General features: G+C 44.0%; 1 protein-coding gene across 1 annotated transcript in view; it reads left to right on the top strand.

The window, feature by feature from the left end:
- Nucleotides 1-2552: 2552 nt before the first annotated feature.
- CSPG4 (chondroitin sulfate proteoglycan 4) overlaps nt 2553-14824 on the top strand; it is a 59565-nt gene continuing 47293 nt past the window's right edge. The window contains exon 1 of the mRNA XM_087704002.1: nt 2553-2796. Within this exon, the coding sequence (XP_087560128.1) occupies nt 2694-2796 (103 nt within the window). The 5' untranslated portion in view covers nt 2553-2693. The remainder of the gene's footprint in view (nt 2797-14824) is intronic.

Raw genomic sequence — 14824 nt, 5'->3', positions numbered from 1 at the left:
TGCACGCGGGGAAATATGTTTGTTTCTTTCTTTGTGTCAGCGCCTGTGACTTTTATTTGCACAATTTGCACAATTCCCTGTCCAGAGTCATACGTCTTCGTGCCACCAGCCTTCTCCTCCTGCCCTGCACACGCTTGATAATCAGCCTCCTGCCTCCATTAAAGCTTATCGAGAGAAGGAGAAGCGTCTTAGCAGTCCCAACGTATTGAGCAGATTAATGTACACAGCGATGGATGCCGAAAACATCTGGGGTGTATCGTATTTGTTTTGAATATTAGTCACCGCCATGTGAAAAGTTAGGGGAAAGGATGGAAGCATCTGGCCTACTACCACGCGGAGCTACGACAGGGAAAGAGAAAGGAATCCGTTGTAAAATCCAATCAAGCCAAATCACTCAAGCTTGGCCAAAGACGATATTCCAGAATCTTAATCCAATTAAGCAATGAATTGACTAAAAACCCAGAGGGGGAGGCTCATAAAAGTCTCCGGGAGCCAAGCAAGCACTACATTTACGTAAGATCTTTATTAATGATCTAGGAAACAAGTATAAACAACCCATTAATTCCGTTTCATAGTTCTTGCCCAAACAGGAGCCATCGCAGTTGTTGATTTTAAAAAAAATGTAGGGGGGAAAAGAGGTCAGACTTTCAAGTAAATCTCCAAGCAGGTCTCCCCAGGCTGGATCAAAGGCCCTGCTTGCCTAGTGTGAATTGTGGGTATTTGTGAAAGAAGCAATCCTCGCAAAAAAAAATTGGGGCTAGCAAACCCACCCACAAATTTCACTCCGAAGCACGAAAACCCGAAGCATCTTCTTTGAAGTGGCTTAAGGATCCTCAAAATCAGGGGTGGGCAATTAATTTTCCCAAGTTTTCCATGCAAAACTGGAACCATTGCGGGGTGGGGGGAATCAATAGGGCTATATACACACCTACTGTGTATAAATTGTGTGGGGGGGGGAATATAATAGTTGCCCTCAAAATAAAAACAATGACGCTATATGCTACACATTTATTTAGATCTGATTTCTAATTTCCAGTTGATCTCATGCAGGCTGGACGGGACCAATGGGCTGGATATGGAACCCTAAAATGCCCAGTTCTTATCAAGGTGGATTTACGGAAAGATCTGGTGATCGGCCACATACATCTGTGTTACAAATTGTTGTTGTTAGTTAGTTGTGCTCAGCCTTCCTTATGGTCCAAATTATGTGTCCGACCCATTGCGACCCCACGGGCAACATTCCTCCAGGCCTTCCTGTCCTCTACCATCCTCTGGAGTCCATTGAAGCTCATGCTGACTGCTTTGGTGACTCCATCCAGCCACCTCCTTCTCTGTCGTCCCCTTCTTCTTCTTTTGCCCTCCATCGTTCCCAGCATGAGGCTCTTCTCCAGGGAGTCCTTCCTTCTCATTAGGTGGCCAAAGTCTTTGAGTTTCCTCTTCAGGATCTGGCCTTCTAAAGAGCAGTCAGGGTTGATCTCCAGTAGGACTGACCGGTTGGATCACCTTGCAATCCAAAGGACTTTCAGGAGTCTTCTCCAGCACCAGAGTTCAAAGGCCTCCATTCTTTGGTGCTCGGCCTTCCTTATGGCCCAACTTTCACCGCCATCCATTGCAACTGGGGAAACCACAGTCTTGACTAAACACGCTTATCTTGGCAGGTGATGTCTCTGCTTTTTAGTCTGCTCTCTAGATTTGCCATAGCTTTCCTCCCCAGGACCAAGCGTCTTTTAATTTCTTGGCTGCCGTCCCCATCTGAGGTGATCCTGGAGCCCAGGAAAATAAAATCCTGGGCTCCTTGGAAATGAAGATTGCTATTTATGTGATGGGTGCTCAGCTACTAGAAGTTTTCAAGAAGAGACCAGACTGCTTATCAATACATAGAAGGAAAATATCTACCATGTCTATGGTGGCACAGTGGTTAGAGTGCTGTACTGCAGCCACTTCAGCTGACTGTTATCTGCAGTTTGGCGGTTCAAATCTCACCGGCTCAGCCTTCCATCCTTCCGAGGTGGGTAAAATGAGGACCCAGACTGTGGGGGAAATAATGCTGACTCTGTAAACTGCTTAGAGAGGGCTGAAAGCTCTATGAAGCGGTATATAAGTCTAACTGCTATTGCTCTTCCAGAGGCTAAAGAGATATTCCACACTCCCAAAGCAGTGAAAGAGAAATTGGACAAAACACACAACTGGTCCATGATTTTTCAAGAACTAACCCACCAGATCAGCATTACAAGTTGGCCTTCAAGCTTGAAGCCTTCTCTGCATCGTGAAGCATCTCCCTTCAAGCTTGAAGTCTTCTCTGCATCTCCCTGTCCCCCCCCATGAAAACCGGAACGACATCAACCACTCCCCTGGAAGCCCGAAATGATTTGGGGAGAGAAAGAAAAAAAGAGAGAAAGAAAGTGTTATGTGCCTACGAGGAGAGGAATGGGGAGGAATTGACGTTCCCTTTAAGAGGGGAACTCATCTGTAATATGAGAGGTGCCTGCTTTAAGCCCAGCCTGCTGGTGACTGCTGAGGAAATTCAGATTGTCCCACCCTGTCCCAGCAGCAAGTTTATTAAATATAGTAGTAGCTGAAAACTCAATTGGAAACAGACAGCCTCTGTTTCTAACGCCCGGGCTCACCCACTTGATGCTTCTCGGGGAAAGAGGAATGATCTGAAGCCGCTGGCCACAGTTGTAGGCAATATCATGGCATCTAAACTTCCTCCAGGGACCTGGGCGTACTGGCCAACCTTCCAACTTCTGCTACTACATCTTCTTCTTCCCATCTACGCCGATCCAGCATCAGGGGGTAAGTCATCCTTCCTCCTTTCCCTCATTGTTTCTTCTTCTGGATCTGTGTTCTTGCTTTCCAGGGGACAAAAAGCAAGGATGATGGAGCTTTTAGCCAAAGAAAAGTACGAGCAGAATCCACATGTCAAGCCAGCTCAATTGGAGGGTAGAAGGTTTGCGTCCTTAAGGGACAGAGAGGGAAAGAGAGAGAGAGACACTTGTCTGGCAGCCTCGAAAGGAATGGGGGCAAGGGGTGATCCAGAAATTTGAAGAGAGATACGTTTTTTGGGGTGAGGGGGTTATCCTTCCAGCTAGAACTGTTGGAATTTTCAAGCACGATGCACGTTTGGTGATCTTTAGGGGGGAAAACATCTGTACTTAAATTCCAATTTTCAAGTAGCAGAAAGAGCAACCTTCTCAAAGGCAGACTCTGTTGAGTAGACGCAATCAGAGATCAGGAGAAGCTGAGGGCTACGAGAGCATCAACCTGGGGTGGACATCTCAACGACAGTATGTGAGATGTGGACTCAGATATCCTCGAGGTCCCAGTTTACAACAATGACAAGTTGGGTGCATGCTCAGCTCTGAAATGAGTCTCATGGGTGGAAAGGTGAGAAGAGCTGGCCTCGTTTTATTTATTTATTTTTTTGTGGGGGATTAGAAATGAGCGCAGTCTGAAGGTCCAGGTTCTACCGAGCAATTTATGGGATTTGAATCAGTATCCTCTTCAGATCTTCTTAACAGTGGGCACAACAAAGTCCTCAGCCCTCTTTTCCCTTGCTGAGATGGCTCTGAGGACATCACTTCTTAGAGGGTAAGAGCCATGGAGATGTTGAGTGCCAATTATTTATTTCTTTTGTGGGGGATTAGAAATGAGCGGTCTGAAGGTCCAGGTTCTACCGAGCAATTTATGGGATTTGAATCAGTATCTTCTTCAGATCTTCTTACAGTGGGCACAGCAAAGTCCTCAGCCCTCTTTTCCCTTGCTGAGATGGCTCTGAGGACATCACTTCTTAGAGGGTAAGAGCCATGGAGATGTTGAGTGCCAATTATTTATTTCTTTTGTGGGGGATTAGAAATGAGCGCAGTCTGAAGGTCCAGGTTCTACCGAGCAATTTATGGGATTTGAATCAGTATCTTCTTCAGATCTTCTTAACAGTGGGCACAGCAAAGTCCTCAGCCCTCTTTTCCCTTGCTGAGATGGCTCCGAGGACATCACTTCTTAGAGGGTAAGAACCATGGAGATGTTGAGTGCCAATTACTGGATGCAAACAGTTGCTTGAATCTAGCTGAATATTAGGTGATGAATAATGTTTCTTGACATACAAGGAATCCCGGGGTCTCTAAAAACCTGAACCGCTGATTGTTCTCCCGTGCAGAGAAAGTGCTTTTCCACCGTAGAGCTAGTCAGCAGTTACTTGAAAAGAAGCATGACCTTAGATTTCATTACTATCAAGAGGGAACTGAAAATGTTACAGATCCAATAACGGCTGTGGAGTTAAAAGGAAGCTGTATGTTGACTGCAGACCTCGTGAAGCACCGATTCATCACTGCTGCCCGTTTATGAAGCCATGTGCTTCTTGCCCTTATATAGCAGAAGTATTTTATTTATCTTTCCAATTGAATATGCTAGGAGAAATAAATGCATCTATTTTTATTTCGTTGAGTTGGCCTAGGTTCCCCAAAAAAATGGCATGCCCAACATGTCATCCTTTATTTGTTCATGAGAAGGAAGCTTTTGGATGCCCTTTGCCTTCACAAACTGGTTACCTAGAAAACAATTCAGCTTTGAGTTGAAACTCCCGTGTAGGAAAGGGAAGTCATAAAGCTGGCTAGAGTGAAAGAAACACTGATTTACCTAATACTGGTTGGTTAATGCCAAATAAAGGTTTATTGCATCCCAAAGTCTTCTTTTGGCGTTAACCAACTAGTATCATGTACTAATATCAACCAACGAGAGACAAGAGGAAAGGAATCGGGATGCTGAAGAGGTGGAGAATGGGTTGAACTTTTAGGAAGAGTAGGTTCCTCTTAGGAAAACTCTAAACTTTTAGGAAAATCTGATTTAGTAGAATCAGACATTGTGGTGGGGAGGCTTGATCAGAGAGAAGAAATCTCATGGTTGTTAAAATTAGGAAAGGCTGATTGAATGAATGAAGAAGGAAACAAATATTATGGAAGTTGGTCAAACCACTCAAGGTCATTCTTTTAGGGTCCAAGACTGAGAAAGGGATTTGGTTTAATTACCAAAACCACAACTCACTGTTCCAAAATTATGAAGCTGGGACTGTTCGCTTTAAAATAACATTTGTATCAGATGTCTGTTAGTGATGATCAACCTCAAAATGTCCACATTGTTCTGATCCCCAATTCCAGCCTCCCTCATTACCAACCATATAGTGATTGCATGGAAATCACAACAGGGTAACATCTAGAAGTCTTTTTAAGTTCTTCACCCCTTGGCACAACCTTAGAAATAATTCCTCCATGGGTGTAAATTGTGCCTACCATGCATGCCCCACCATTGATGGCATCAAGAACCTTTCATGACACTTAAAGCAGGAGGCCACGAAAGATCGTGGTGGTTTTAGAATGAGAGAGAGGTTGAAGTCAAACGCATTGGGGGAAGGCTACTTTCCCCATTTTTTCCATAAATATCTTGTCTATGTCTGCAGACTTTGGGCTCCCTGGAGCCTACTGAAATATTCCCCCGGTTTATGCAGTGGTGCCACTTTGGCTGGAGCAAGCAGGGAGTGCCCAGCCCACATCCTAGAAATAGAGAAAATCCTGCCAGTCAATCTGTCTCATTTGAATCTGCTTGGGTTTTGTGTTTGTTTTTTTGAAAGGGTAGCCAGGTGATGCCATCTAGGTGGGGAACGGATCCCGAAGAATGAACAAGTTACATTCATTCTGCAGGATAAACAAGCGTGCAGAATGCCAACCAATTTCCAGAGGGTGTTGACCACATTTTATCCACTGGGTGGTTTCTGTAACTTGGCCCTATAATCTTTGGCAGTTCTCCCTCGTTTGCTCCACTGTCTTTTCGATTCCATCCTCTTCCTTGCTAGGACAGCCCTCTAAATCCTTAAGGAGAGATACAGTTAGCAATAGCAATAGCAGTTAGACTTATATACCGCTTCATAGTGCTTTCAGCCCTCTCTAAGCGGTTTACAGAGTCAGCTTATTGCCCCCAACAACAATCTGGGTCCTCATTTTACCCACCTCGGAAGAATGGAAGGCTGAGTCAACCCTGAGCCAGTGAGATTTGAACAGCCGAACTGCAGTCAGCTGAAGTAGCCTGCAGTGCTGCATTTAACCACTGCGCCACCTCGGCTCTTCGAAGTTACAGGTTAACGGAGTTGGAAGGGACCTTGTAGGTCATCTAGTCCAGCCCACCCCTGCCCCAAGCAGGAGACCCTACACCATTTCTGATGAATGGGCAATCCGGTCTCTTCTTGAAGTGAAGAAGCTCCCACAACTTCTGAAGGTAGTGAGATTGTTCTCACTGTCCGAAAATTTATCCTTACTTCTAGGTTGAATCTCTCCTTGGTCAGTTTCCATCCGTTGCTCCTTGTCTGGCCTTTGGGTGTTTTGGAAAAACAGCTTGAGCCCCCTCCTCTCTGTGGCAGCCCCTCAAATATTGCAAGCCTGCTATCATGTCTCCTCTGGTCCTTCTCTTCACTAGACTAGCCGTGCCCAGTTCCTGCAACCGTTGGAATCTTATCCATTTGGACTGGATCCTAGAGGTTCCTCAGCTTCCCCCTGGCTCTTGCTTGAATATTTTGTTGCCATCGAATACAGAATAACAGACCTTGGAGGTCTTCAAGTCCAACCCACTTCTTGAGCAGGAAGCCCTATCGTACCAGTCAGTGGTGGGTTTCAAACATTTTTCGAACCTACTCTGTGGGTGTGGCCTCCTTTGTGGGAGTGGCTTGCCGGCCATGTGATCTGCTGGGAGTGGCTTGCCGGCCATGTGACCTGCTGGGAGTGGCTTGCCGGCCATGTCTTTTCTTTCTTTCTTTCTTTCTTTCTTTCTTTCTTTCTTTCTTTCTTTCTTTCTTTCTTTCCTTCTTTCTTTCTTTCTTTCTCTCTCTCTCTCTCTCTCCTTCCTTTTGTCTCTCTGTCCCTTTTTCTCTTTCATCTCTCTCTCTCACTTTTTCTTTCTTTCTTTCTTTCTTTCTTCTTTTCTTTCTCTTTCTCTCTCTATGTGAGTCCCTCTCTCTCTCTCTCTCTCTCTCTCTCTCTCTCTCTCTCTCTCTCTCTCTCTCTCTCTCTCTCTCTCTCTCTCTCTCTCTCTCTCTCTCTCTCTCTCTCTCTCTCTCTCTCTCTGAATGGTGGGTTTCAAAAAATTTTGGAACCTCTTCTGTAGGTGTGGCCTGCTTTCCGGGTCCACTGTGGAAACTCTTCTAACCGGTTCGGTAGATTTGACGAACCGGTTCTACCGAACTGGTGCGAACTGGTAGGAACCCACCTCTGGTACCACTTCAGACAAATGTTGTCCAATTTCTTCTTTAAAACCTCCCGTAATGGAGCAACCACTAATTTCCACTAATAATCAGTGGAGAAGGAAGCCCCTGCAGTGATTATTTTTTCCTCGCTGATTTGTCCCCAATTCTAGGTCGGAATTCTTAATTCCAGGTTGCACTCCCAGGTTAGAATTCTCCTTAATTCACGTCTCCCACTTTGTTCCTTTATTTCTTCTTCCCCACCTATGAAGGAGGGTCAGATCTGCAAGACAGACAACTCTTCAACCGACCTCAGATTTGCTGAAAGTCAGGTTATTTTTCTTTCCAACATCACACCCCCTAGGTCGGAAATTGCTGAGTTTCTTTTGTCAGTACCTGTCATGAATAATTTTTTTCCCATTATTGTTCATGCTTGTTCTGGCATCATCCATTGATTGTGCTTTCTGTAAAACGCATGGATTTGAATTTTTTTAAAAATGATGATGGCGAGTTTATAGCCACATGTTGTGAACTGCGCTTTGTAGCTAAGAGGTGGAAAAAATTACCCAGAGACAGCAGAAGTAGTTGGTGGGTTTTTTGGGGGGGGGGAGAGTTGTGCCCTAGGAAAATTGATTTGATGACTATCAAGAACGGCTGCCTTATGAATTCATAGTCAATATTTGAGTCAGGTACTGCTGAGATATATTGAGTTGGATAGATAAGCTAATCTTCATTGCAGTTCTTAGAGAAACATGGTGGCCCATAAATATTGCGCTTAGATATTTGTATATTTAATGCCTTGAAAGATTTTTGTCACTGGCTAATTGCTTAATTGATTGAGCTATTGGATTTGGTATTTTCTGGCATTTAAAAGAATAGAATTAAATTACATATACATGGATTCAGATAGCTTGTTTGCTCATCAGTTTAATGAGCCTGATTAACGGTAATTTATTTTCTCTTGAAAGCTAATGTGGAATTAATAGATTCATTATCGTGAAGAGATCATCAAAAGAACAAAAGAACTGTTTATGTATTTATTATTGGAAAATCAGTAGATCACTAATGTGAGAAACGTTTTCAAGGTAATAACTGTATGGCAATAAATACAATTAATTATGTTACTTCAGATTAATCAGCCAAATAGCATTATGGAATATTTTACATTATTCTCTAATGTGTGCGTTTCTGTACAATTCTTTGACCGATTTGCTAGTCATTAATTCTACAGTCTTACACATCTGTTCTGACACCATATTTCTTATACCATCTGCTACCCAACTTCTGCATTGAGACAACCCGTCGCTGGTTCAGTTCTAATGTTACGCCAAAGGTGGGCAATGTCTCATTTTTTTTCCCCTTCTTTTTCTGCAATCATCTCACCCTTGATCATGCCAGCCAAATTCTCTTCTCCTCAAAAGAAACAGTTTATAGTTTATAGTTTTATTGATTTGTATGCCGCCCACTCCCGAAGGACTCCGGGCGGCTTACAATAAAACAAGGGAAGGGAATAATACACAAACAACATTAAAATATACAACAGTCACAATCTCCGGGGGGGCTGAATATTACGAGAGCCCACCGGCCTGCTGGAGCAGCCAGGACTTAACAGCTTTGCGGAAGGCCGGGAGGGTAGTAAGGGTCCGGATCTCCACGGGGAGATCGTTCCAGAGGGCTGGAGCTGCAACAGAGAAGGCTCTCCCCCGGGAAGTCGCCAGCCGACATTGGCTGGCAGATGGAATCCGGAGGAGACCTAACCTGTGTGATCGAATCGGTCTATGGGAGGTGATCGGCAGGAGGCGGTCTCTCAGGTACCCAGGTCCGATGCCATGAAGGGCTTTATAGGTAACCACCAGCGCCTTGGAGCGGATCCGGAGACTAATGGGTAACCAGTGCAGCTCGCGGAGGATAGGTGTGACGTGGGTGTACCTGGGTGCACGCTCGCTCGCGCGGCTGCATTCTGGACCAGCTGGAGTCTTCGAACACTCTTCAAGGGCAGCCCCTTGAAACCTTGAAAGCTTCTTCTTCTTCATTCACCAAAGTGTTTTTTTCCTCTCTCCACTAGCTAAGACTCTTCTCTTCTCCAGGTTTTTTTTTTAACCCAATCAACTTGAACCAGACATAACCCCTGATTATTTCATTGGCTTGATTGTAGCCCTGGCCGTGAAGTTTCAAGCAAAGACACGGTTTCTGAAATAGAGAGAAAAAAAAGATGGATCATCAGTCACAAGTCCAGCAAAACACCAGGGATGTTGAGTCAATGTTCCTCCTGGCTTTTATGGAGAAGACAGGAGCAGCTTCCAGCTATCTCAAAGAAAGCGTTCTTCCAAGGCCTTGCTGTTACTCATTATTAGCATATGGAATTGAATGCTCGGGTGTGTCTAAAGCTGGAAGGAATGGTAAAATGTAATTATTTTTCTTTGATGCTGTTGTTTGCCATTCCTCACATTAGTTAGGATTTCCTGCTGCAGCCTATGAGTTTAGACACACTCCGTGGTCCAATATCTGAATTCTCAAGATTCCTGATATTTTCCCTGGTTCTTGGACCAATTAGTTGCTCACCCAAAGGAGCCAGGATATATCCAGGAACTGATTGATCCTTGCTGTCACTTGCCAATCTGAATTAGCAATAGCAATAGCAGTTAGACTTATATACCGCTTCATAGGGCTTTCAGCCCTCTCTAAGCGGTTTACAGAGTCAGCATATTGCCCCCAACAACAATCCGGGTCCTCATTTCACCCACCTCGGAAGGATGGAAGGCTGAGTCAACCCTGAGCCGGTGAGATTTGAACAGCTGAACTGCAGAACTGCAGTCAGCTGAAGTAGCCTGCAGTGCTGCATTTAACCACTGCGCCACCTCGGCTTCTACCAGATTAATTCCTCTTCGTTCTATTAATTCGGTATCCACCTGCCAGGCCCACCAGGGAGACCGTCCCAGGGGAAACAGCTCCATAACAGGCTAAAACTTTGGCCAGGGTGCAAGCTGTTCTGCTGATTAATCGTTCTCACCATCAGGAAATTTCTCCTTATTCACAGATTGGATCTCCTTTTGATGAGCTTCTTGTCCTGCCCTCAAGGGCTCTGAGAAACCAATTGACCCACTTTTCCCTGTGACACCTCTTCAAGTATTGGAAGAGGCTGTCGTCTTTCTCCTAATCTTTCTCTTCATTAGGCTAGAGACATACAGTACTTGGTTTTCTCAACCGTCCATTGCATGCTTCACGCTCCAGACCCCTGATCTTATTAGCTGCTCTTCTCTGCACTCTGCATTTTTTTTAAAAAAATCTTTGTTGTCTAAACGTGTCCAGCTGATCTCAAAGACATTGTTGATCGCTGATGGTGAAGGCTTTGAGATTTCCATCGTTTAGCAAATGGGCATTTCTAGAGGGACTTCACAAACTTACTTTCCTGTTTCCATAGGCTTCTTGACCTCACAAGTCAGGACAATCCCTTGCAACACCCTTGGCAGGGCATCTGGCTGAATTTTTATGTGCTACTTGGAGCGATCTGAGCAATTTACTCGTTCTCTCCCGCCTGCCCCACTCTTCACCGCCTCACTTATTTTAAGGCTGCTGTTCTAAAACAGATGGGAAAAGGAACTTCCAGCTGATGGGAACCAGGGGATAAAAAAAAGGATTGAGTCAGGAGAGGGAAGAATCACTGGTATCGTGGGAATCGAAGAGGGATACGTTGACCTCACTCTCATTTTTAGCAACTCAATTTAAATTCCTAGGGCCATGTTCCCCACCAAGGTTAAAATGGGTTTAATCGAGGGGTTGGGATCTGTTTTATTTTTGTAGCCTGATTGAAAGTCAGCAGGAAATGCGGTTTCATCAGCAGATAAGGAAGGATGATGTAGATTCTCCAGGAGCCTCTGTCCTTTTCCCCCCAAAGCGGGATGAATTTTACTCTTCCAAGGGGTCAAAAAAATGAGTGCAAAGTTTATTTTCTTTCTCCTCCCCTCCCCCCATCCTCACTCAATGGAAAAATTGTTCGTTTTGTTGCAGGGTGCTTCACGTTTTGTGAATTCCTGCCTGCAAAATGTCTCTCCTTCCTGGGAGGCAGCTGAGTAACACGTGAGCTCTCGAAGGAGGGAGGGAGGGAGGCAAAGAATTAGAGAATATACAATGTGAAATTCAGAGTGAGTTACGAGCTGAGCTCTAACATCTCCAAAGTTGGGCACAGTTTGGAAATAGTGTGGCCGTGTTTGTAGCCCAGCTTTGTAGCTGCCTGCCTTCCTTGAACCAACTGATGGAAGAAAATCTTATTTATGGATTTTAAATGTGAAGGCATTGCAGTGTTACATTGATTTGTAGAGTGGGGAAAGATCTTGTTAGGATATCAATCATCTATCTATCTATCCACCCATTTCTCTCTCTGTCTTTCTTTCTGTCTGTCTAGCTATCTGTCTCTCTATCTATCTCTATCTCTATCTCTATCTCTATCTCTATCTCTATCTCTATCTCTATCTATCTATATCTATATCTATATCTATATCTCTCTCTCTCTCTCTCTCTCTCTCTCTCTCTCTCTCTCTCTCTCTCTCTCTCTCTATCTATCTATCTATCTATCTATCTATCTATATATATATATATATATATATATATATATATATATAATTCTCTCTCTCTCTCCCTCCCTCTCTCTCTCTCTCTCCTTATCTACCTACTTACCCACCACCCATCTGTCTGTCTATCTACCTGTCTGACCACCTAACTATTCATCCATCCATCCACCCACCCACCCATCCACCCATCCATTATCTATCTACATCTATTTACCTAACTATATCTACCAGTATTTATCTGTTTATCTGCATTCAGCCAACAGGCTATACTATTTCACACCTCCCACCGTTCTACTTCCCCTACAAATAGAGTTGGGAAAATGGAAGAAAACATCTAAAAAGCCATTGTTCCACCACTATTTCTCGAAGTCTACGAAGGCACGTGGCTCACCTGAGAATTTGATTCACTTTTAATGACAAAGCAAATTCTTTAGAACTAAATCAGATCTGAGCCTCCATAGGAGAATTTACAAACAAGCTTAAAACCAATTATTCTCAAGCCCCGGCGATATTGTTAGAAGTTATATAGCTACGTTTTTGCTATAAATTGGCTGAGCAAACACACATCGCAGTAAACCATTGCACGGTTTCGTTGTTTCTGGCTTAGCTTACAGTATAAATCTGGCTATTTGAGTTATAACTGTGGTTTAGATCTTCGCCTTATCTGTGAGCCTAACCAGCTGTGTTTTATTCAACGCCCTTAGCAATAGAAATAGCAGTTAGACTTATATACCGCTTCATAGGGCTTTCAGCCCTCTCTAAGCGGTTTACAGAGTCAGCATATCGCCCCCACAGTCTGGGTCCTCATTTCACCCACCTCGGAAGGATGGAAGGCTGAGTCAACCTTGAGCCGGTGAGATTTGAACCGCCGAACTGCAGATAGCAGTCAGCTGAAGTGGCTGCAGTACAGCACTCTAACCACTGTGCCACCTCGGCTTTTAGTTGAGCAATTAATAGCTTGGTGCAATATAGGAATTCAGACACTTTAAAATGACATCTTTTGATTTATGTATTGATCAATGATTTGACCAAATTAGTATGCATAGAATAAAAAAATTAGGATGTAACAGAGGATCTTCAAGATAATCTTGCCCAAAGATGTTATCTTTATCTAGCTGATTTGATCCAAGTTGGTTGCTAAAGCGTGTGCTTTTTAGTGTCTCAGGAAGCCTCGGTCGGAATAGTGACTAACAACTGCAGTGATTCACTTAACTGTGGCAAGAAATGGATCCAAAAATGGATCAAAACCTGTTTAACAAATTAGCAACAGAAATTTGGACTCAACTGTGGTCATAAGTTGAGGGCTGCCTGCATCTCTTTGCTAAATGGAGTCCGCCTACAAGAAATGCCCCATTTAACATTCCATAAAGAGCTAATCCTAAAATGAGCCAGAATTGGTGAATTCACTTTCTAAGAATTTCAAATCTTGGCAACTTTTAAGTATGGTGGCTGGGGAATCCTGGGAGTTGAAGTTGAGGCATCTTAAAATAGCCAAGATTTGGAAATAACAGCTCTGTTTCTAAGTGCGCGATTTCTATCATCAGAACAATGCTACCATCATCCCGCGAGCAATGTCCACTGTGGTTTCTGATAGATGCCAAAGGCAGTTTCCCAGTTCCATCCCTTTAGGTTTAAGCCGCTGTGTGAATCCAGTTTGCAAACTAGGGTTTGTGACTATTTTTTTTTTGTAAAGTTTTTATTTTACACACATCAACACATCAACAACAAACACGTGTCTTAGGACAACATAGGAACCAAAAGTTCCATCAAAAATCATAGGGCAGTTCCGTATCGGTTTCTTTGCAATTAGTATTTTCCCTTTCTATAATTAGCTATTCATAACCAAATATTGTTTATCTCTGATGTGCTATATATACATACATACAAATCCAGGTAAACATGGTTATTCTTTTTCTTTGCCCATCTTATACTATTGTTATTCCATTTAAGAAATTATAGAGTACAGTTTTGATTGTATTGATTACCATCCCAAGCCTCTATTATGACACCACCTTATTTCTCTTTCTTTTCTCTCTTCCTTCCTTCTCTACTTCCCTCCTACCTCCTCTCCTCCCCCTTCTTTTTTCCCTTACCTCTCTCCTACTCTTACCCTCTCTCTTCCCCCTCCTACTCTCCCTCCTTCTCTTTTTTCTCCCTTCCTCCCTCCTTCTCTTACTCTCCCTTCTACCCACCTTTCCTTATCTCTTTCTCCTTCCCTTACCTCTCCTCCCCTCTTCCTTCCCTACTGTCTCTCCTTCTCTTTCTCTCCTTTCCATCCTCCTCTCCTTCCCCTTCTTTTTTCCCTTACCTCTCTCCTACTCTTACCCTCTCTCTTCCCCCTCCTACTTTCCTTCCTTCTCTTTTTTCTCCCTTCCTCCCTCCTCTCCTTCTCTTACTCTCCCTTCTACCCACCTTTCCGTATCTCTTTCTCCTTCCCTTACCTCTCCTCCCCTCTTCCTTCCCTACCGTCTCTCCTTCTCTTTCTCTCCTTTCCATCCTCCTCTCCTTTCCCTTCCTTCTTCCCTCCTTTCACTACTTCCTCCTCTCCTCTCCTCTCCTTCCTTCTTCCCTCCCTTTCTTTTTCTATTGTTACTGGTGTCTCTTTCAAATCTCAGTTTATGATTTCTTGGAGATGGCATTTCCGGGTTTGTGACTATTAATGTCTCGCCCACAGGGACGTCCAAAAGGCATGGTCCAAGAAAGGTCGAAACATTGTTTAAGTGGACCCCACAAGATGTTTCCCTTCAATCCCCGTACCCTGAAGACACACACACACACACACACACACACACACACACACACACACACACACACACACGATCATGCAAGCAGGGGCCAGTTGTGGCTTATTCCACAGATACAGATAAACCAATATATCTCAGCATGATGGTTGAACCTCACCTACTTCAAACCCCAATAAATCACATGCCAGTTTGGCACCGAGCACTATAATTTGATCGCTGCAACCTTGGAGAAAAGATTGGGGAGGGGGTGAGGAAAGGGGGCGCTTTGTATTCCTTGCAACCAGAGGCTG

This window comes from Thamnophis sirtalis, unplaced genomic scaffold (assembly GCF_051295495.1).
Source record: "Thamnophis sirtalis isolate CommonGarterSnake01/CBP01778 unplaced genomic scaffold, rThaSir2_p1.2 scaffold_2, whole genome shotgun sequence".
In the NCBI taxonomy this organism is placed as follows: Eukaryota; Metazoa; Chordata; class Lepidosauria; order Squamata; family Natricidae; genus Thamnophis; species Thamnophis sirtalis.
This window is presented reverse-complemented; position numbering and strand designations above follow the sequence as displayed.